The 23725-nt window shown below is 39.7% G+C and overlaps 2 protein-coding genes across 6 annotated transcripts; both read left to right on the forward strand.

Annotated features, from left to right (window-relative positions):
- The first annotated feature begins 239 nt into the window (after window positions 1-239).
- ncoa7b (nuclear receptor coactivator 7b) lies at window positions 240-18652 on the forward strand. 5 transcript variants are annotated; one of them, XR_004336218.1, is made up of 18 exons: window positions 240-355; window positions 1197-1364; window positions 5920-6077; window positions 8219-8289; window positions 8427-8534; window positions 8629-8730; window positions 9621-9746; window positions 9966-10150; window positions 10585-10739; window positions 11164-11763; window positions 12034-12205; window positions 12317-12464; window positions 12672-12797; window positions 12943-13095; window positions 13971-14066; window positions 14163-14236; window positions 15852-16636; window positions 18642-18652. XR_004336218.1 is itself a non-coding variant. In XM_032543174.1 (17 exons), the coding sequence occupies exons 2-17, from the start codon at window positions 1327-1329 to the stop codon at window positions 15985-15987; spliced, it is 2448 nt and encodes an 815-aa protein (XP_032399065.1). In that variant the 5' UTR covers window positions 240-355; window positions 1197-1326; the 3' UTR covers window positions 15988-17560. The 5 variants fall into 5 exon arrangements, 4 of the variants coding, with proteins under 4 accessions (XP_032399065.1, XP_032399068.1, XP_032399067.1 ...); XM_032543174.1 differs by lacking the exon at window positions 18642-18652 and having other exon boundaries at window positions 15852-17560; XM_032543177.1 differs by lacking the exon at window positions 18642-18652 and having other exon boundaries at window positions 10618-10739; window positions 15852-17560.
- LOC116706383 (histidine triad nucleotide-binding protein 3-like) lies at window positions 18483-22244 on the forward strand. The gene is given in 6 exon segments (XM_032543178.1): window positions 18483-18636; window positions 19314-19431; window positions 19842-19911; window positions 21081-21207; window positions 21478-21579; window positions 21581-22244. Coding segments are annotated over 6 exon segments (537 nt in total). The 5' UTR covers window positions 18483-18552; the 3' UTR covers window positions 21617-22244.
- Window positions 22245-23725: the final 1481 nt, after the last annotated feature.

The raw sequence follows: 23725 nt of genomic DNA on the forward strand, positions 1-23725 counted from the left end.
CGCCGAATCCTAACCACTAGACCACCAGGGACTGATACTCTTTAGCAGTCCGGATTCCTTATCACTAGACAATATAGTAATTCTACTCTGCTTTATTTAGATGTGCAACGGCACACGTGCTGTTATATATTTTTCCAATAGTGTTTAAGTTCGGTTATGTACACCGTGCAGTGTAATATCGACTGACAATAAATAAAATCTTCAACCTACCTATGCCCCCTTAAGATGGCGTTAACGTTTGCTAACGGCAAAGACACACTACGGGTGAGCTCATGTTTTTACAGTACACATGACACCAGAGGGCGTAGTGAAGGGGGCTTCATTTTGATATTAGCTGTTGGAAAATGCACGCAAGGTAAATTTAGCTGCCTATTTTTCTGTTAGATTTGGTGTTTAAATGCGCTGTTGTGTTTGGCGTCAGCGTTGGTCCAGCTTGCATGAACAGCAATAGTTATTTTTAAGACAAGGGTCTAGTGGCTGCCTGGACCGAATAAATTATCCTTACCATCTCCACCAGGTTGCTATTGTCTTGTAAACAAAGTGGCTAGCTAGCACAGTTAGCATCAGCTGTTGAATCAGTTTGATATCTGGGACCATGTTCACGGTGCCTGTGTTTGCTTAATATTAGACGTGACGGTCGCGCGCGTTGCTTAAGCATGAGCACAACTGGATATCTGTCTTTTGTTTACTGCGGCACCTTAAGAAGAGGCTGAAATCTGTTCAATGGTCCGAGTCAAAAAAGGAATTCCCGTTAGGCAAGCTGCAACAAATGTAGCTAGCTAGTGGGATAACGTTGCTTCAAATTTAGCCTTTTCTTTATGGTAAGCTATTTAGCGTTACCTGTTATAAAGCTTTCAGTTAATCCTGTTGGTACAGCTAGCTGTGAGTCTGGTCAGCCAAGCTGATGTCGCTGATAATAGACACACTGTTGTGATGAAGAGAAACGCATGTTTGCTGTGGCGACATTAACTAGTAGCAGATGTGTCCTTCCTCTGCAGCAGAGGGATGCATTTTCCATCCTGTTGGTCAGCCTTTGTCAGCTGAGTGGCCCGACATGCTTATTATCAGGGTGCTTTTATCGCCCTCCACTTAGGCTGCTGAAGCTTCACCATCAGATGTTGGGCATTTGCATTTTAGTGAGTGTTGAGTGAGGCACCTTGTGAGCCTGCTAATTCCTTCGTTTATTTTCTTTGCAGGACAAGAAAGAAGTGTGAGAGGTGATCTTCTCAAGTCTCCTGGCTTGGACACGCTGACTAGGCGTGGGTGTGTAAGGTGAATGTTTTAATGGATGCGCTTGACTGCGTGCAGATTTAGGACCCTGGCCCGATGGAAAAGAGAGACAGGAAGCCGGGATATTTTGCCAGGTAAGTGACTCTGTGTGTGTTTTTTCTTTTAGAATTGGTGTAATTTTGGGATTTTTCCTGCAGCAAAAGCTCCAACATTTATCATGTTTCTTCAGAATGACCTGTGACAAATTGCTTTAATCTCGGGGTGGTACTTTGAATCTGTCATAAGCTAATCGATTTTTAGGTCAAGGTAAACTTTATTATCCCAAATAGGGCCATGCAGGTGGTCACGGTGCAGTTAGACAAAACAGTCATAAAAACAGATAATACAAATAAATAAATTCAAATATTCAATATGGGATTTCATTCACCCAACACACACCCAAATATATATACATATATACATATACACACACACACACACACACACACACACACACACACGTAGCTTATTTCCAAACACCCTTGCTCTGATATACACTCTCACAGGGACACAAACACATGTCCACACACACAGCACTTCTAAGTACCCTCACTAGCATATGCACACACACACATTAATAAATACAAAAATAAACCAGTATTATCATCCACTAATTTATATATATATTACCATTCCTCATAGCCATAAGCAAAATACCATCAGATCCGTTTGTTTTTGTTTGTCTCGCTCATTTATCATTCTGATTGCCAAAGGATCAAATATTTGCTAATCCTGGCTGTTCTTACAGGATACTCTGTAGGACAGCCCTTTAAAACAGTTTCAAAACAAAACGATCCATACTAAATTTGGACAGTTTCCGTAAGAAAAAAAACATTCCCAGTTGCAGTTTTTTTGACTTTGCAATGGCACATACAGTACATGAAACTTTAGCTAGACATCAATCTCTATCCCTTTTTGAAATATCTATTTTTTTGCTGCTTTTTTTTTTTTAACCTGTTGTCAGCTGTGTTCAGACTCCGCTACGTTCAGGAAGTGTATTTTTTTCAAGCGCAGATGCAATAAAAAGGGGATTTCATATATATCTGACTGCTTGAATTTGTTGATGAAAACCATGTGTAGCAATATATAATAAATTTGTGGAGGTATCAAATGATTGACAGGAACATCAAATTGAATAGTGAGACCAGTGAAGACACCCCTAGTATACAGTAGGGGAGACAAAACGCAGCCCTATGGGCCCCTGCCTTGATACACTTACTGAAGGAAGTAGCTGTGTTAAATCTCACCTGCAGGGTTTGATTCAGGAGAAAATAATTAATTAAATAATTACTATAATAAGTACTTAAGTTCAATGAATGATAAGCATTGATTTGTGAATTTTTCTAAACCAAACAAACAGATATTGTAATATAGATCTGTTGTTTTTGCTCCTCCTGATATTTATATCTATGTTTCTCAGCCCAAATGTCACATGCTGGAGTGTAAAGTCCAAAAATCTTTTCATGCATGTTGGAAGTGACGTTGTGGCTTTTGCGCTGTACGATCGTTTGTACCGTGACAATCTGCTGTGTAGGTGCATGAACTAATTATTTATTCTCACCTTTTTATTGAATCATAGATCCACACTGTTAAGTCCTCTGTCCTATCCAAATCACGCGTCAGAGTATCTTGACCCACGCCGATGATGTGGACTGTAAAATTGGATTTTGGCAGCATTGTGTAACCTGACAGCAGGAAGTGCGTGGTAAGAGGCTTATCACAGCTAAGGTGCATAGACTGACAAGAAATCTGCGGGTTATGAACAAAGATCAGTGCTGTCCTTTTGACATCAAGATGAGACGTGAGAAAGACAGGCCGGTTTTAACATAACAAGTATATCATAGCGCCAGAAACATAAACATAACTTGTTAGTCTTGTTTAATGCCTAAAATGAAAGAACAATTGCTCATATGTGAATTAAGGCAGAAGTGTACCCAAAACCGGAAAACACGTTGATTTTATGGACAAGCAGAAGTTGTCTGCTGAGTGTGCTGTTGATATTGGAGTGATAAATGATGTGAGGTAATGCAGTGATGGTAATTATTCTTGATTATTATGCCTTAGGTTACTCGTTCAGGCTTTGCGGACAGCCTAGTACAAACCTGCAATTTGTCTTGGGTTTTATTGATTTGATCGGCTTATGTTTGAAATATTATTTTGTAATGGCATCACATTTCAGTCGCTTCCTAGTTATAAGGGAAGCAGTGCATTAGATTGTAATAGGATTGCATGATGTGAGCTGAGTCAGAGGTGGTGTTTTCTTGCAACGGCGGCAGCTAGTGTAAGGGAGTAGCAAAACAACAGTGGAAAGGTGCAACATGAATACATCATGCAGACATCTATTTGCTGTAAAGACCTATAGCCATATTGTTCATGTGTGGACAGCAAGTGAACATGTCAAGAAGGAAAACCAGCCTTATCTCCCAACATAGCTACTGCTATAACAGGTAGCTCTCCTGCTAGTTGCACCATATGCTACCTCGCTTCCTGACGAATGGAGGAAAGGTCATTGTGGCATATAGACATGCCAATAACAAGCACTAATGTTAAGTGAAAATATATCAACCAACTGATCTAAATCAAGCAGTAATACAAAACATAAAATAAATGCATGTACATAAATCTGCAGCAAGTTTACTAAAAATTCAAAGGCACTGGACATACAGTAAGTATAATAACAATAGCTGTACATTTGCTCAGAGCAGGCTGTGCTTGAGGCCACAACAAGGCTCAGGCCAACTCTGAAGAAGCTACAGAGATCCATGGCTGAGCTAGAGAGACACTGCACATGAAGTTACGGTTGTCTTGGTGATTTCACTGGCCACAGCTTAATGGCTGTTGAGAAAACTTGCACGTCATCCTGGCCGGTGTTTGCCAGAAGATATGTGGGACACTGTGTGAACTAAAGTGGGAAAATGTTCTATTTTCTAATGACTCCAGAATTGCTTCGTGGCTGTCGTACTTAAACTATATTGTTGATGTAAGCCTACATGCACATAATGCACAATTTTCGTCATAAAGCCTCGTAGTGCCAGCATCACATTTTGGGCATTCCTCTTTGCCGCAAGAACGTCTGGGGGTAGATTGAGTATTGCAAAACCGAAATTTCCTGAAGTAAAAGCTACTCTTCCGCTAGAGAAGTTATTTTCCAGCAAATCAACAGCCAGTAAAAAGTCAAAGTAAAACATGAATTTGCCTAAAAAATAACTATGCTATATTAATGTTTTGCAGTCCAAGTTTATTGTTTATCAATTTAGTTTTGTTTTTTGGAATCCACACTAGTTGTTCCCATGGCAACATCTACTCTTCCTGGGTTCAATTTTTAAATAAAATGCATACAGTCAACAATGTTTGCACTTAAATTTAATACAGTAAACAATAAAGTAACATCAACATTGCATCCGATTTATAAAAAAAAAAAAAAAAAACATATCAAAACTACACATATACAAAACAATTTGATCGACAGGTAAAACAAGAAGTAAAATTCTCAGATCATGTAAACATCCATATTGCAAAAAGAATCCAATGATTATTGCTACTATAATGTACTTATTGTCTGGAAGGGTATGATTATTTATGTTATTAGTTATTTGGTGTGTGTTTTTTGTATTTTTGTTTTTCACTTGATACTTACTATATTGCACTTTCACTGTCATTTTGCCGGGAATGGATACACAGGCGGAAGGTTAGAGGGGAGACAAGAAGGGCGATAATCTAAAACTGATGGCTCGAGAGATACTCTGCCAAATGCCCCAGAGTGAAACAGACGGGGCTGTTAAGACTGCTGTAGACTCTTGAGTTCACTGCAAGATATGTGCTGCATCCGTTAATATGGGACAGAGAGACCTCAGGCTATGGGAGAGTCCTGAACTGCGTTTGTCTGCAGCCTTATCGACCCACTCTTGCCTTTCCATTAAGACACTTGAACACTTAAAACACTTCTCTTTTGCTTTTTTTTTAATTCTTCCTTTGCCCGGGGGCTTTGCAGGACAACATTGCCTCTATCTCTCAAAGCTTATGATAAATCCATTTGGTCTTATCTTTTCTTAACATACTCATATCCACACTTTAAGGTTTCAGCGGGGCTCATATGGCTCGCACTATCCTTAAGTGCACCGCTTACCCATGGTTACACTGCACTGCCGTTTTCCCCCTTTAATAAACCCCAACAGGGTCTCGGGATGCCATTACATCATTGCCCCCCTATCAATGATTAAACGGGGGAAAGCAAAGCCTTTGAGGAAAATACAGCTGACGCAGCAAAGTAAAGCGACAGAAAAGTTAAAGCTCAATTCAATACCTTTTTGAGCATAAAAGCAGAATCTGGACCATACATCTGAATTTACAACAGAAGTTTTAATGACATTAGATAACAACAAGCATGTGCTGCTGCTGGGAGTCAACTGCAACACTGGTAAAAAAAAGTTGATGTTTTATTATGGAAAGGTCATCAACTGTAGCATTAAAGTGGGCCAACTATATGCCAGCCATGTTCATACAAACTGAACATTGAACTCAACCAAGAAAGATTTGTCATGGCGTAAGTTTAACAAATGTGGTCAAATGGCCGTTTACACTCCTCTGCATTCTGGATTTTACTTGTATTAAATATGTACTGTATGTCCATCTCCTCTGGTGTCCCGTCAGGCTGAAGAGGCGGAGACAGCTCAAGGAGAGCCAGTCCGAGAAGAATGTGGCTGAGCAGAACCCGGGAATCATTTCCTGTCCAGACATCCCAAATGACAGCGACCCCAACAGGAAGAAAGACCTGCAGAGAATAACAGAAAAGCCACCTGCAGGCTCGGGTAAGACCTGTATAAAAAAAAAAAAAAAACTAGAGGATTTGCCACCTCGAAACTTGAAGCTGCTCTGCTTGGGGTACTTGTGGTACTATTTGTTTGTAGCTGAGACAACGTGGAGCAGAAAGACTACTTATCTTGCCCTTCTTAGTATGATCAGACAGATTAGCTCCTCATCATCTAGCTCAGCCTTTTACAGAGCAAACCCTCTGTTCACCACAACCCTGTAAAAATAATGACAACATTTCCTGAATGCAGGACTCTCCCATCTACAGAAGCTTTGGGACACTGCTGCAACAATCACTGGGTAAAGTCCATGAGAGTTATAATTAAGTCAGAAATATCAAGTCTACTCAACTCAACTATTAGTATATAAGTCATAGTCCACTATTATGTCAATTAAAATTGTCCTTGGTGTAATTGTTCCATTCAAAGCAGGTTTACTCCCTAATCCATAAGTAGCCTTTTTTTTCTCAACGTAATTGTTTATGTGTTGCCCTTTTGTAAATTTCCATTTTTAGACAAGCAATATGTCAACGATTGGTATTATGGTATTAGTATTACAGTCACTGTTAATTGTATTCCCTCGCTCTGTCATTTATTTGACTGATATGCAATACAGGGGCCTCTGTGATGGGAACGGCCTCAGCAGTTTTAAACAGGAAATTGCATAACCTTTCTCCATGTGCTGTTTTACAGTTGGTGATCGCATTTAAGGCGCTGTACTCACAAAGTTTGAGAGTACTGAGAGTTGGTGCGAGGGTTAAATCACAATAGAAATGCTATGGTGCCTCTTAAGTTGGGCTTAAAAATGACCTAAAAACCTTCTCATGATGGAAGCATCTTTGCCATTTATATGACTTTTCAGTGTGAAAGTAAACTATTTTTTAGGGTTTCTGAGGATTTATTTCAAACCTAGGAGAAAATTGCTGAAATACACCAATCATAATAATCACCTACATTGCATCGTTGGGCTTTTGAACTCAGTGTGTTTCTACATTGACAATGACAAAGGAAAATGATTTGTGATGGACCAATGTTAGTTTAGGCAAATTGTCAGAACAAATCTATAGCTTCATATTTGGCTGAACAATAAACATAATCTAACTTGCATTTTGTCTTCAGTGTATGCTACATTATGAGCACCGTGCTATCATGTGTTAAAGCATAAATAATCGCCATCTCCTTCATATTGACTGTGGTAATGGACTTCGGTCATGCGTGCAGTGGGTCAGCCAGCTGTGTAAACCTCAACATTGTTACCTGCAGCCCATCAAATCAAAGTATGATGCTCTGCAGTGTAACAGACAAACATAACTCTTTAGGTTATATGCACTTTCAGCTTAAAGTCCATAGCCTGCAAGGCTTCGTAGCATATTCACAGCCCAGTATAAATTCAATGAATAAGCGACAGCGCTTTTGTTTTTGATGCTCGGTGCAGTCAAGGGTCTGGCTGTATAACGCTTAGTCATACGCTCTGTTTCCATGTAGGAGGCAGCCGTGTAATTTAGCATTCAGGGAGTGGTACGCTAATGGCTTCTGTGTTCTTGGCAAGAAGAAAATGCTGACTGTGGACCTTGTCTACTACAAGGGTCAGATTGTGCATGAGTGTGTTTATGATAACTGCTTCAGCATGTGTGGGGCAGTGTTTTAAGGCTGGATAATGAAAGGGGACAAACAAGCACTGGTACTGACTCAAAAGGCAGTCAAGCTCGGGATACTTAGATGTCTTTGGACCGCCCTCATCCGATGGGCTTTTCATTTTACTGTTTATGTTAGAAACTATAAAAATAAATATATCTGTAATCAACCTAGACGGTAGGAGATGGACAGAATTAGACCATATATTCATCTCATACGAGAATAATTGTGTTTTTTATCAATATAAGATTATTGTCTGTTTTTAATTGTCCTCTATCTGCAAACAATGGTATGCTAATTTTTTTGAGCTTTTCACTTTATTAGATAGTGGAAGTGGATAGATGGGAAAGGAGGGAGAGAGAGAGAGGGGATGACACGCAGCAGAGGGCCGCAGGTCGGATTTGTACCCGGGCCACTAGCAAAGGACTCGGTCTACACTCTATTGGAGAGCTAGAGGTCGCCCCAAGTCTGCAAAAACCTTTTCTCATTTTCTGTTTCCCTTCTAGATGATGGCGGTAAAAGTAAGAATCAAGCAAAGAGGGAGAAGAAGAGGCCACCAGGGACAGTGGATTTCATTGTGAGTCAAACTAAGTGAAAACAAACAAAAAAAAAGTAACATTGTGACTTAATAACAGAACGGTTATAGATTGTTTTAGTTCTAGATAGTATTTTGATCTGTGTGCTTTAAAAAAAAAAAAAAATCTCTTGTTACAGGTGGGACCTGATGACTCCCTCATCAGCATCGCGCTCAAGTTCAACATCACCCCAAACAAACTGGTCCAGCTGAACAAGCTCTTCTCTCGCAGTGTCTACCCCGGTCAGGTGAGAACCTCGGCAGTAACACAAACCACTGCTTTAGTTTCCTCATCATTCCTCTGACCGGCTAACCATCTGCTGTCCATCTTAATACATACAGAAGCTGTTTGTCCCCGATGTGAGCCAGTCAGAAACGGACCTAAGGTCTCAGAGTTCCTCTGATCCCTCCTTTACAAATGGCTTATCAGAGAAAGCATCTCATGTAAGTAGGAAGGAATTCATGATGTTGCTTAGAGTACAGTGTGCAGTAGTTTACAGTAGCCATTTAGGAAACAAACAACATTTTGTTAAAAAAGGTTTTCTGTCTTCCACCAATTATCTTAGAAGTTACACATTGGTTAATTGGGTAATCTAACAGCTTCTTTTGTGTGTTTTCAAGCTTTATCCAAAACTGTCCATCTACACTGGCTCTCTAACTGTGAGGCAATTATGTTTAACCCTCGAAGGTCTAGGGGCATTTCCACATTCTTCTTAATTTTACCTTTTTAAGGGTATTTACATAAAACTTATCCCCATGTGTTACATATCAAAACTCAGTTTTTTGTTGGGGCTTTTTGAAATTTTTTAGATCTCTTTTGAAAACAAACCGTATGATGTGTTGTAGGAATTGTTTCGGTGAAGTGAGTTTACCGAAGATTATTAATATTAGATTATACATGATCAAAATGGTAAATAAATGTCTGACATGGAATTTTGTAACATGGCTTTTTGAGTAGGAGTTTTGTCAAACATCGTTTGGACGCGCTAGTGCATCTTTTGTCCTCAGAGGGTTAAGTCAAATTATGGCTCTGCAACTACAAAATGTTATCTTGTTCTCTCGTAACTCAATTTCTGATAGAAATATAATTCATGGTAAGAGTGACCACTTATAATTGTTGAGTGCATAAACAACGTGGATGGAATATTTTGCAATGGAAGTTGAATTAATCTTCCAGCATTTGACAGTCAAATGAAAAAGAACTTTTGGACACTTACAAATGTAATTGCTCTAGTGGCCTAAAATCTCCCGGTGATTAAACTCTTCCAAACAAGCTGCACTAAACACAAGCATAACATTCAGGTCTCTGATCAGGTCCTCTTAACTTCCTGCAGGGCGGCACCGCAAACTGCATGTCAGCTAAGTCCCTCCGGCGTGAGCTCTCCCCAAACTCTGAGGACGAGAGCCCGGCAACGGTTAAATTCATCAAGATGAGCTGCAAATATTTCACTGATGGCATGGTAAGAAACCTTGAAAATGAATGCTGAAACACTTAGTTTCCTTAATTACTCTGGTAAAATGTGATCAGAGTTTCCCGACATTTTATATACTTAACAGAACGGTATCTAACAGCATCTACCACTCTGGTATTTTTTATTCTGGTGTTATTGATCCAGCTTTGGCGGATCAATGTTGCCCCCCCCCCTCCAGCTCAGTACTGCCTGTGTTATTTTTTGCAGGGAGTGGTGGGAGGCGTGCTGATCGTCACCCCCAACAACATCATGTTTGACCCCCACAAGTCCGACCCCCTGGTGATCGAGCTTGGTTGCGAGGAGTACGGCCTGATCTGCCCCATGGAGGAGGTGGTCTCGGTGGCGCTGTATGACGACGTGTCGCGCATGAAGCTCAAAGATGCTCTGCCATCGTAAGAGCTCTGAACCGTCTTTTCCTCAGTTTCCCTCAGGTTCTTCTTTCAGCCCTCATCTCAGATTGCTCCTTTCTTGTTCCTCTTTCCAGTTTCCAGTTTTTCTTCTCAGGACTTAAACTGTACAAAAGATCCTTTCGATTCACAGGACTTTTCATGTTTGCCTCTTTAACACATCCTTTTTCATCAAGTACCTTTGTTTCCACTGGATCTTGTCTAGTAGTGGGTTTTTAGGACCCAGATTCCATTTTTTTTATTTGTTCTTCATCTTTTTTTATCATTATTTTTGATTCATTTGCTGTTTCACATCATGTGTGTTATTTTGTTTTGTCATTTTGGTCATTTATAATTTCAGTTTGGACCTTTTCTTTTCTATTTTTCATTTTCATCCTGGTTTGCGGTGCGGTATGTGTGATGCCCCGTGACCCCCACAGAGACCTACCCCAGGATTTGTGTCCTGTGTACAGGCCCGGCGAGTGGGAGCAACTGCCGTCAGAGCAAGATCTAAACCCTTTCAGCCGCTATGAAGCTCTTGATCCAAAGCGACCAATCATCTTGGACGACATCGATTCGACCCTCTCAGAAACTGGTAACCTCGTCATGTCACCCCATGTTGACTGTATTTGGCTCTCGTGAGTCCAAGTCTCAAAATAATTTTTTCATATTCTCAGCAGTGAGTGAAATCACTCCAAAATGGTGTTTGTTTGTTTTTGATAAATTAAATTCAGATTTTCCTTTTGCATAAGTTAAAATGTATTTTTCATATACATTTTATGACAGTTGAGGCTTAATCTTCAACAAGCTAAAACTTATTGATGCTAAGTCTAGCTTCACAAGTGTGAATATTTGTTTTTTTTTTAGTCTTCTATGATAGTAAACTGAGTAACTCTGGGTTTCGACTGTCGGTAGGGTAATTGTGATGCCCGTTGATTGTACAGACCAAATAATTAATCCATAAACGTGATTGGAAATGAAAATGTCTTAGTCTTTAAACTGTTTTATCTTAATACCAGCGAGCACAGAGGGCGAGCAGACAGAGAAGTCTCCGTCAGACGAAGGCTTCACGGAGTTGGAGCCGACCGTCAACGGGAGCATCGAAGAGGCAGAGGCGATGTCCAAAACACTCAGCACTGTCAGCAGGGACCAACAGGAACTCGGACCCAGCCGCCCAGGCCGGCCAGACTTTCAGGAAAAGTCGATTCTTGTTCAAACTAAAGCGAAGCTGGATGATGAAGAGGATGAGGGCGTAGCTCAGAACAACTCTATTGAGGATGGAGAGTCAATACAATTCTCTTCAGAGACTAAAAAACAGGGTGACTCGCGTCATAAACCAACAAACCAAGAGGAAACCAAAGATATCACAACTAAAGGGACTGAAGAGCTGCTAAATGGTGCACACGCACATGATAAAAGAATCAGCGCACCACTGGACCAAAACAGGGAATTGAGTCTGAAGGAGGCTTCCCAGGTTCGTGGAGACTCGAGTCCTAAGAGACAAAGCCCCGACAGACCAGCAGGTGGGGCTGAACTCAGTGAGGAGGAGAAGCGGAAGAAAAGCTATGAAGCAGAAGTGAAGTCATGGCTGCTGGAGAGGGTGCAGGCCCCAATAGAAGGTAGGAATTATAAACTAGATATTAAACCCATAGGTAGATTGTCACAACTATCGTAGCTATTTGACATTTTACATGTTAAATATCGAAAAATGTTATCTCCCTGAAGTGTCCCCAAGTCTTCTCTTTGGATTTCTTAAAGCCCCTTTGTGCAGAATATAACCATTTCAGACTTTGGCAACTCCAGGTGAAGGTGGGCTACAATAAAACGGAGTGTAGCGTTAAACTAATAAAAATACCCGTTTATTTTTATTTTTTTCCTTTTCTCTATAGACATGCTTTTTTCATCCGAGGAGAAGAGTAAAATCCCACCTATGTTCCTGTGCTTCAAAGTGGGAAAGCCAATGAGGAAGTCCTTTGCCACCGGGATGACCTCTAGTCCCGCCCACTCATTTGGGGGCCGGGGCAAACAGCCAGAATACTGGTTTGCTGTGCCACAAGAAAGGTGAGACACCGATAGGTGATCCTTGACCCTTGTCTTGAACTACAATATGTGTAAGCTAGCAGTGTGTTTTTAACCCCTCCAATATACTGTGTGTGTGTCTGTGTGTTCCAGGGTGGACCATCTGTACGCATTTTTCGTCCAGTGGTCTCCGCATGTGTACGGGAAGGAGGCTCGGGAGCAGGGCTTTGTGGTGGTGGAGAAAGATGAGCTGGACATGATAGACAACTTCTTCAGTGACCCTGCATCTTGCAGCTGGGAGGTAAGCTCAGTGCAGGCAACACACTCGCTTCCTTCTATTTCCATCACAGAATGAACCCTATAATAGTGTGTTCGCTTTCAATTCTAATACAGTCATAAACAATAATACCACGTTTGTTGCACTCGGACGTTTTGGAATTGGCTTCATTTATGACTGAGTGCTTTCTCTTTATTGTTGACTTGCACATTACACTTGTTTCGTTTTAAGATCATCACCATTGACGAGGCGAAGCGTAGGCAGAGTTTCAGCAGCTGTGATGGAGAATTGCCAGTGGATGCACTGCCCATGCTCAGTGATGCCAGTGATGTGCTGCAGGACACACACATTGAGAAGGTCACTTTTCATTTTAACCAGTTTTTTGCCTCTGGGCTACGAACCACATAAAATACTCCAGTTAACGACAAGAAAACTTTGAGATAGAAATATGCAACATACTAATCAGTACGCCCCACAATCTGACATTGTGTTCGCCCTCCAGCTTGCCTGTCGCTTGCCCGCGCGTGTGCAGATTTACCCCTGGAGACTGGCCTACAGCACTGTGAAACATGGGACCAGCCTGAAGACTCTGTACAGGAGCCTGGCAGACGTGGACAGTCCTGTGTTGCTGGTCATTAAAGATATGGATAACCAGGTAGATAACTGTCCAAAGGAATGTTCTGTATGTAAATGAATGGGGTTAAACATATACCTCTGCCAAGGAGGTCATGTCGTCAGCTCTGTTTGTTTGTTTGACTGTCGGCAGAATTACAGAAAAACTTTCGCCCAACTTTCATGACACATGATGGAAGGGTGAAGCATTAGTCATGAAAGAACCCATTACATTTTGGAGCAGAGCGGGTACACCAGGGTGGATTTTTACTTTCGCTTACATTGCGAGATAAGGCATTTGTGCTGCGTTCATGTGGTGTCTGAATTATCGGAAAAATTAGTTTCAGGTCATATTTCATGGCTCATCTGATCCATTTCCTTTGCAAATACTGGAAACCGCTTTCGACGTGTTTGCTTGCTTTGTAGCGTCCATGTTGTTTTATAATTGTGTAGTTGGAGGTTTTCTTATATTACACGGGATTCAAATTCTAAATTAAACTCCTTTTTTTTTTTTTTTCAGACATTTTTTTTAATGTCTGTGGGTGTTTCCCACTTCAGGGGTTGGATCCTTACGTTATTAGCAAAGTTTCTTTTGAATGCTGTCAAGGCAGCATTATTTATCCATGCACATCCTCAACCCAGCCACAACGTTTTTGTTTTTTTACATTTTGAGTTTTTAGCAGTTGGTTTATGTGTGTATGATTTAAAAAAAATTAAAAAAAAATACTTTTGGTGACTCCAACACTTATGATTTCAGGCTAATTTCAATTTTCCTACAGCCATAACACTTAGCATGAGGGTTGTAACTTCTAGTTCAAGCAGTTGTAGTCTGTTTATCAGTATTCTTTGTTCCAAGTTTTTTTTTTTTTTTTTTTTTTTTCTTCATGCCTCAACGGGGGGATCTGACTCTCATCACAGATATTTGGGGCTTTCTCGACTCATCCCTTCAGAGTGAGCGAACACTGCTACGGCACAGGAGAGACATTCCTCTACAGCTTCTGTCCTGAGATCAAGGTTTGTATTAAGTTCATTTAAGAACCCAGTTTGGGTATTTAGTTTTATTCCACAAAGGGCACTTTCAGAAATTGTTTGTTGTCGATTTTCTTTCAGGTGTACCGCTGGACCGGGGAGAATTCTTACTTTGTGAAGGGCAATACTGATTCTCTGCAGATGGGAGGAGGAGGGTAAGCAGCTGATGACTAGCTTGTTCAATGTGTTTTTCTGTGACCAAGCACACATATAAATCAAAAGTATAAACCCGTTGTTTGCCATGATGTGGTTTGGTTTATTGATTTGCACATACATCACAACATACTGTGTCTTTCACATGGATAGACACAGACTGTGTGCTGGAGAGGTCAGAGGCTTAAAGTGAAACCTCGCCAGGTCACCAAAACTTAATTTACAATACACACAAACAGTAGGACATCAAATAACTACAACTAAAACTCAATATGGTGAAAATAGAATGACAAAAATAATTCCAGGTTTAAACTCAATCTGGTGTAGATGAAAAAACAAGAACAATAAAAGAATAAAATATCAAAAAGGTAGATAATTAAAGCCAAGTTAATAATTGCCAGTCAGCAGTATAGATATAGCCTCTTAGCACAATTTAAATTTTCTTTTTGTATGGAGCCTGGGTAGCTCATCTGGTAGAGCGTGCACCCGTATACAGTTTTATTCCTCGACGCAGCCTGCAGCCCTTTGTTGCATGTCATTTCCCCCCCTCCCCTTTCATGTCTTCAGCTGTCCTATAAATAAAGGCCTAAAATGCCCAAAAAAATCATAAAAAGGTTTACTTTTGTATAAAGGTAGGGAGGATGAGCTGCATAATAAATAATAATAAAACTCAATAGTGGCCACCTGTGTAACAGTTCCCAAACTCAACCGGCAAGGGAAAAGTACAACGCATAAAATTAAGGTAATGGGCGGATCTCTGATATCAATAAAAAAGGCTATATACAACCTACCCCTGCTACTTAATTCATCCACCACAACCCCTCTAAATACCGTTAAGTGAGATTAATAAACCTGTCCATAGACAAAGGAAAACATAGATATGAGTTTAACAAAGTGTATTGAAACAAAAAATTATACTCCTTGATACAAACATATTCAACCCGACCATAAACACTCCCACACATTTAAACCCCCCCCCCCAAAAAAAAAGACCCAATGTCCCGCAGTTCAAAGGTTCGTTAAGGTAACTCAAATAATCCGGAAAAGAATAGTCCTCCTCATTAGAAAACAAAACACAAACAAAAATGCCGGGTGAAGCGGGGCGAGACGCCGCAGTCGATGAGTGTCGCACGGGTAACTTGCGCAACCTCGCCACATTCCGATTAGTTGAAGGGTTGATGCAGTAGTCCAGAGAAACTCCCAACTGATAATCCACCGAGACAAAATTAACAATTTATCCCGCAGTTGATCCCATCTGGCAGGCCTGCGAAAACCAGAGCCGTTTCCAATCCCGACCGCCTTCCCCGTTGATCTCCAACGTCTCCCTCTCCTGATCGATCAGCTGATCCCCCTTTACGTCACAACCCCATGTCCTTCATACCCCCGCCTACAACAAACCACTCATAAGGAAAAAATGGATAGAAAAAGTCAGTCTGTAAACAATCCGTGGTCCCAACTCAGGTCTCTGATAACACAGCTTATTGTTTTCTACAGGTGAAAGAAAAAAACAAATACACACAATGCATGTTCCCCATCACATAAAAAAAGCTGCACATGAAGACCGTACGGGTGACCATTACACCGGTTTTGTAACGCTGCTCTCTCTCTCCTCTGCAGTGGTCAGCTGGGTCTGTGGCTGGACGCGGAGCTGTACCGAGGCACCACCACCAAATGTGCCACCTTCAACAACCAGCCACTCTCCGCCCAGCAGGACTTCAACATCCACAGTGTAGAGGTCTGGACCTTCGAATAGCCCCACCTGTTTCAAGCTGCGCCTACATTCACTCGCCCAACACCCCCAAGTCTATTACGCACCACTTGGAGGCCGATCTAGCTACCCCACAATGACACTAAATGTTCTGTGAGAGACGCCTGTGCAGTTGTGACAGTCTTCTGTAGCCTGTTTTTTAGGTGGGTTTGACTTGCAGGTAGCTTGGCCAGTTCATGTCTGGTTCCTCTGTACTTCAAAGGTGGAAGTGTGAAAAAAAATGGTGTTACTCTCAGTTCATTGGCTGCCTTAGACATCAGTCAACGCCTCCAGCTTTCCCAGCATGCAGACTGCCTTACCACCATAATCGGATGAGGAGAGAGAATAGGAAGGCTGATGATGTTACTCTTGGAGTTATTCTATAAAAAAAGATTTCAAGTGTGTATGGAAGAACAAGGTATTACATAATGCTGTTGGTAAATTTGTGCAAAGATAATGATGAATTAGTTTGATTTGGGAATGTACAAGATAATGTGCTGAAGACTTTTGGAATATTTCTTCTTTTCTTTTCTTTTTTTACAATTCAATGAATTTCAAACCTAAAGGAAGATTCCTTTTTTTTTCCCAGATGCTCTACCATTAAATGAATTTTCAGAGCAGAACATGTTGTAATTGTTTACAATGGAAGAGTCTCGTTCTCTTCTTTTTTTTTTTTTTTTAGTTTTAGATGAACTGAATGAGATCGTTCCATCGCATTTCCTCACAACCATGTGTGTTTTAGTGTTTTAATTCCCCACGTACAATCCAAAACAAGTGGTAAAGCCAGGTTTGCAATGACCAAATATGATCTTATTTTAATTTCACATATTTTATAAAAATGTTTTAGATGTTTTATTTTTACATTGTTTTGTTTTTTAGGTTGTTTTTTTTTTACAAAGAATGCTTTTTTTTTTCTAGACGGTTGTACTTTGTTAAATGTTTCTGATTGGACCCAACAAGCACTAGAACTGACTGGCTGTCAGTATTGAATTCATATCTCACGCCGACTGATTTGATCTCCTTGATTATCATTTGTCGTTCTTGTTTAGAGAGCCAGTAGAAGTTTAACATGATGTCACTTTGCACTGCAGGATGAATCGAGAGTCAGTGCTGTGTTTTGTAATTACGCATTTCTTCAATGTAAAATTGGATGCTAGTTGATCAGCACTACAAGAGGGAAGCTTCCTGTCCAACCACAGGTCAGCATCTGTTCTACTTAAAAATGAAAAAGGGACAGTCTGGGTTTTTTTTGCACTCTGGTAAGCCACTAACTAAAAACTTCAGATCTAATAACACGGAAAATAAACAATCCTTTATATCCTGTGTATCCAACACAGGCTTATAGTGCATGAATATGCGATACTGCAAATGTCTGACATCACTGTTATACCTACCATACTATTCACTAATGTCAGTCATCGCTTCATGTGAAAATGAGCTTTGTTGTCTTTGTGTTGTAACTGTGAATGCTTCCTGAGTATTATTTCTCGTGAATCCAAAAACTGCTGTGATCTCACTAAGGATCTATTTATTGTGTTGTTATTGCAACCACATTTAAACCTAAATAAATATTAAATATCTTTTGGTTGTGTTGTTTATGTAAAAAAAAAAAAAATCTTTTAATTTTTAAAAATAACTACAATTAAAACTCAATGTGTTGAAAATAGAATCACAAAAATAATTACAGGCTTAAACTCAATTTGGCGCACATTAAAAAAAAAAAACAAGGACAGTAAAAGAAAATATCAAAAAGGAAGGACATTTAGGTAATAAACGCCAAGTAAATCATTTCAATACTTTCCAGTCAGACAATTGTGTCTTTTTATTGTAGGACTTGTAAAAGAAGGCTATAATTTATAAGACACCTTGACGTAATAGAAGAACTAAAGAAAACTAAACTCATCTAAAGAAAAAAGAAAACAGGTGGAGTGACACCCGGATAATAATAATTCTTTAACCATCTTTATTATGTCTGTGATGACACATTTGTTCATTTCCGATGCAGCTAGTCTTCACTGAAGATGAACAAAGAGGTGTCACTCCTCTGTTTTCAGGCACCACAGTTTAATGTCCATATCTCATAATGAATTTAACCGTATATTGTTGATTCTAAGGAAATTTGTGTGGACCTACCATAGACTGTTAATATTAATAATAATAATCAATAATATACAGTCTATGGGACCTACTCTTTAAACCATTTTTGCTTCTTTTTAAATGTTTTTTTAAACAATTTTCCAGGCATGCCGTAGTCGCTTTACATGTCAATATATCCTGACTGTTCCATTTATTTTTTATTTATTTCATTACTTCTACTATAATATAATTTAAACATTGTATATCTATGTTTGAAATGCCAGTTAAAGAGGCAGATTGTGTGCCTACAGTGTTTGTTGTAAGGATTTAGGAGGGGAAAAAAAAAGGTTGAGGATTAACTCTCTTCGCAAACATAGACGATCTTTGACAGGCGTCCAGCCAATCAGAGATGTGTTTACCACAGAGCCATGGTCTTTCTCTATCTGGTTTACCAGCAGCGAGTTGAGGAGGAAACAGCTGAGACAACACAGAAATATGGCAAAAAATGAAATTTATGAAACTTGTATTTTCTGCATGATATCCAACGACCAAGACAAAGAAACTCAAGTCATTAAAAAGGTAAGCTTCTTCTGAACAAAGTTGCCAAACTGAATCGAAGCTCAGCTAGCATACATTATAATGTTATTAAATCATGTGGGTTACCGTAAGTGTCGGTTAAGTAGTTGGTCTCATCGAATACAACCAAACCATAAAATAACGTAAACCATAGCTAGCAGGAATGCATTCACGTTTGACAAAAGGTTTAATATCTTGATTTTACTGTAGCCTTTAGTGTCTTTTATTATAACGGATGCAGTGTTTTAGTTTTTAAGTTATGTAGCTGACATAGGGTTTTATATATTCCGTTAAATAAGACTATAGTCTACATAAAGATCATGAGTACATCAAGATAAATATGTGATCTTCAATTTCGGACTTTTACAGTGGACTACAAATCAAGGTGTGATCTATTTGGCACGTAGCTAGATAAACTTGTCAATGTTCCTTAAAAATCCTAAAATGTAAATGATGAGACTAGGGGTGCTCCGCTCTTCTTCCTAGACCTAGGGGCATTTGTGTTCTCCACACAGTAAGAGGAAATGCCTTTATGCACAAAACATGGGCAGCAGACCCACAATTTCCTACAACACACAACTGTTACAGATTACATATCCTACACATGAGTTATAGCAATACTGTCTTCACAGGCCCAAGGTCAACATGTGTGAGTTGGATCTCTATGTTTCCTCCAACAGAACGAGGAGCTGGTGTGTTTTAGAGACATCGACCCTGCTGCTCCCCACCATTACCTGGTTGTACCCATACAGCACATACACAGCTGCCTGTCCCTACACAGCGGACACGTCGGCCTCGGTCAGTGATAGTGGAGAACTACAAACTAGTACTACAAATACCACGGAACCACTTACTGAGCTGCTGTTGCTACTTACAATACTACTGCTTACAGTTCCCACAACTGCTGCTGCTAATACTCTTACTACTACTACTACTACTACTACTACTACTTAGGCCTTTATATCTACTGTACCTACATTAGGATGCCATATATAACTAGAGCTAGCACTGCTGCTAAAACTACTACAACACTGCTGCTACTGCTACAAACAAATACACATCTACATATATAATAACACTCTTATTAGTATCCCTTCTTCAAATGCTTCAGTTTAATAATATGATGTTTCAGCTACCTCATGCTGTCAATGAGTTTTATTTAGCCGGATCTTAAAAAATAAATAATTTAATCTTCTTGTATCCAACAGTTAAAAGGATGGCTGAAATGGGGAAAACTGTCCTCCACGAACAAGGGGTCACTGAAATGGAGGACATAAGGTAGATTAGGGAAGGGTGCGTGTGAGTGTGTTTGTGTGTTTTTCTTGATCTTTAATGAACACAGAGTGTAAAGGAATAGTTCAACATCTTGGGAAACGAGTCGGTGGAGAGTTAGATGGGAAGATCAATATAGTGATTTCAGTCTTCTTTTCTCCACCAGAAAGCAAATTAGCGTACTTCCTAAATTGTCAAACTTTTGAATTAAAGTAATGGAAAAAGTATAATTGTTTATGATGTATGTATGATGCACCGTTAAGCTAAAAACTACCAGCAAGTGAGAATACACACTCCAAAATCAAAGGTTGTTATTTGCTGAAGTGTTTCATCCGCTGCCTCTCCACAAACGAAGCAATGCTTTTCATATCGATATGATTTAATGTTGCATGACCCATTTCTTCTGTAAAGCCGTGCCTGTGGTTGTATCTCTCCTCTTTCTCTCCGCGCAGCCCCGCCCCCGTTAACTCACACACGGCTCCCGGCAACATGGAGAGACACAGCGGCCGCCGGTCCACACTTCTGACATTTGTCCACAGTTTTAAATGTTAATAACACGGCTGTATTTTGTTAAGCAGGAGAGGCCAACCTGTATTTCTACCAGTGTTTCCGCTGGTAACTCTCTGCTGTCGCGGCCGCCACGGCGAATAACACAGAAGTTATTGAATGCGACTAACTTCAGTTCGTAGAGTAATAGCGTGTGAGACGGAGCCTGCTGGATCTGGGCGAGAGACGTGACCCATGGCCAGAATATCATAGTTCATAAAAATGCTGCGCAGTGAGGATACAGATGTTTCATACACACAACGTGTGTAACTCGTGCTGGACCCTCACTCTTCCTAGCTCTAGGAATAACTGATCTTCCTAGATCAGTTATTATTGAAAACAAGTGAAGGAGCTTTCTCAGAGATCCTTTTTTTTTTTTAAATATATCCTAGGCTATTTATTTCAGATGATTTTCATTTACAGTGTTGCAGCTGTATGTATGTACAACATCTAACTTCAACATAAGAGGAATGTAGCACAATACGGATGTGCCTATGTGACTATAAAATTTGTTTAGTGTAAAATCAATAAATAATCCCGATAATTAATCATGGTCTCAATATTGATCAAAATAATAGTCATTATCATTTTTCATCATCAGCCCTACACTGATGTGTTCTCCTCCGCAGGCTTGGGTTCCACCAACCTCCCTTCACCTCAGTGAATCACCTCCACCTGCATGTGCTCGCCCCCACCAGCCAAATCTTCAAACACATGCAGTATAAGTTCATTCCAGGGACCCATAGGTTTGTTACTGTGAGTGTTGAGGACTAGAAATCCCCCCTTCCTCTTTCCTTACTCCTTTTTTGAATCATTCTCTTCTACTGAGAATATTAGTCATCGCCGTGTCATTACTGTTTTCTATAGTGATGTAGAAATGTGCACTTACTGGTTATTTTGTTGCTTTCAAGTTACTGTGAATGGGACAAATGGCTCAACATCAGATGGAAATGTTGATACTGAAACACATCATGTAGTGACTTTCTCCTTTTATCGGGACATTTTTTTTGCCCTTTCTCTTTCCAGGAAGACTCTCTCCAGAAGCATCTAAAGGACAATGCTCCACTAGTCATCTCAGAGGAGTCTTTTAACCAGAATGAGCCACATGGAAACGATGCTTCTTGTTTCTCCAGGTTGGAAAACTACATCAATGACATCATTCTAAACTGTCAAGAACCTCATCTGGAAACAGGACAGTAAACGAGATAACGTAGCAGGACTGAACTACACGTAGTGCCTCTGAAAAAAATGCTTCCCGGGGACAAATGAAGTGTTTTGAACTGAAGTGATGAATCAATTCATTTTGAAAGGAAAGCCATAGCATTGAGATGTCACTATAGACTGTCTGAATGGGCAGCAAACAGTTCACACTTATACACAGGTGTATGTACTGTTTGTTGTAGGCTTTGTGTGTATGAATGCATGCTCGTTGACAAAGTGTGAAAGTATTTATACTTTTATGGTTAGTGATATATTAAGAAAACAATGGATTGACTCAATCGAACACCATGGATTCATGTATAAGGGTTTGTTGAGATATTTCTTTTAAAGGAAATTATTTTTTACAGAGTTTCTGGTTGTCACAGAAGACATCCTGGAAGATGTTCAAACCCATTTCCCACACTCTTTCTGAGAAATCAGAAAAAAAGTAGTGTTTCTGAGAGGCTACCATTTTACGATACTTTTTACTTCTACTCCAGATTTGGTTGATAAATTGAGTTACCAGTTACTTTGTAAATTCTGATTATTTATACAAACTATCAATAAATAAAATATGATAAAGTAGTATAGTAGAGCTGTAAATGTACTTAATCTTAACTTATGATACAAATGTCTTAACTGTATTGTTTGCTATCACTGATATCACTTCCCCATGTATTTAAATCTTCTGTGCGTGGCGCGCGCACACACACACACACACACACACACACACACACACACACACACACACACCACACACAACACACACACACACACACACACACACACACACACACACACACACACCCACACACACACACCACACACACACCACACACACACACCACACACACACACACACACACACACACACACACACACACACACACACACACACACAGAGATTAATCGCGCGTGTGTGCGTAAATGTTGTTATTCGTCTTTTTTTTGTGTTTCTTTGTTTTGTATTTTTTGTCCTTCTGTGGTAATATGTTCTAATATATGTATGTTCTAAATATATTTGTATATTTGTCTATGTTGTTGAGGACCCCCTTGAAAACGAGATTGTTTCATCTCAAGGGGTTAGAATTTCAAGTATCAATGCTACCTTGAAAAGGTCACTTTTCCAAGTCCTTTTTAGTTCATGACAACATTTTCCCAAATGGACCCTTTTATTGCGTAATACACATTTTCACCACAAAGTCATTAGATGTCAATCAATTAAGCTGCCTGCAAAGCAACAACCAAGTTGAAAAAATGTATTGGATTATTCAACACGTGGTTAATGCTTAAAGGATATATGACGCCATTCAGAGTCCTCCAAATTACCCAGTCCATGGCGGTGAACACAATTACAGATTTATCTTGGTTTGAACATGGTTGGAAACATTTAGGATAATGCAAGTACACAACTCACCGAAATATACAATAAAGTAGTTGTTTTTAGACATTTTATTGCGGATATGCTACATAGCCTATTAGGCCTATAACTTTACTGGGTTTTTTTTATTGCCTAAGCACTGTTTTGAAAATAGGGACTCAGACCCTTTGCAAAAACACTTGCAAAAACTATACACTAATTAAAAAAAAACATATTTTGTTACCATATGAAACACCTTTCATATGAGTTAATTCAGTTTGAACCACACTGCTGTTGCTCACCTAAAACACTTTTAGCAATTCTACTTCTCAGTGATTAGAGAACTGTAAATGAGCTACACAGAGAAACTGCACATATACAATAACCACTAACCAAACACCACACAAGACCAATGCTGCAGAATGAGGAAAATCTAAGAAAACAGGTCCCTGTTTTCATGCTACTACAGTAGTGTGCATAACACTGTTAGCTCAGAAAACAACAGACACACATAAAATACTGTATCCAGTACAAGTTAAAATTATAGGAAAAAAACAACAACAACAAACAAGAAAAAACTGAAAATACAGTACAGAAAATAATAGACTTACCTGCTGCGTTTTTATAGTGCCTAAACCTGATTGGTGTGTCTACAGCAATCATGTGTCAGTGCTTTGGAATTGCAAGGGAAGTGACATCATGATATACTTCTGT

Source organism: Etheostoma spectabile, chromosome 18 (assembly GCF_008692095.1).
Source record: "Etheostoma spectabile isolate EspeVRDwgs_2016 chromosome 18, UIUC_Espe_1.0, whole genome shotgun sequence".
Classification (NCBI taxonomy): domain Eukaryota; kingdom Metazoa; phylum Chordata; class Actinopteri; order Perciformes; family Percidae; genus Etheostoma; species Etheostoma spectabile.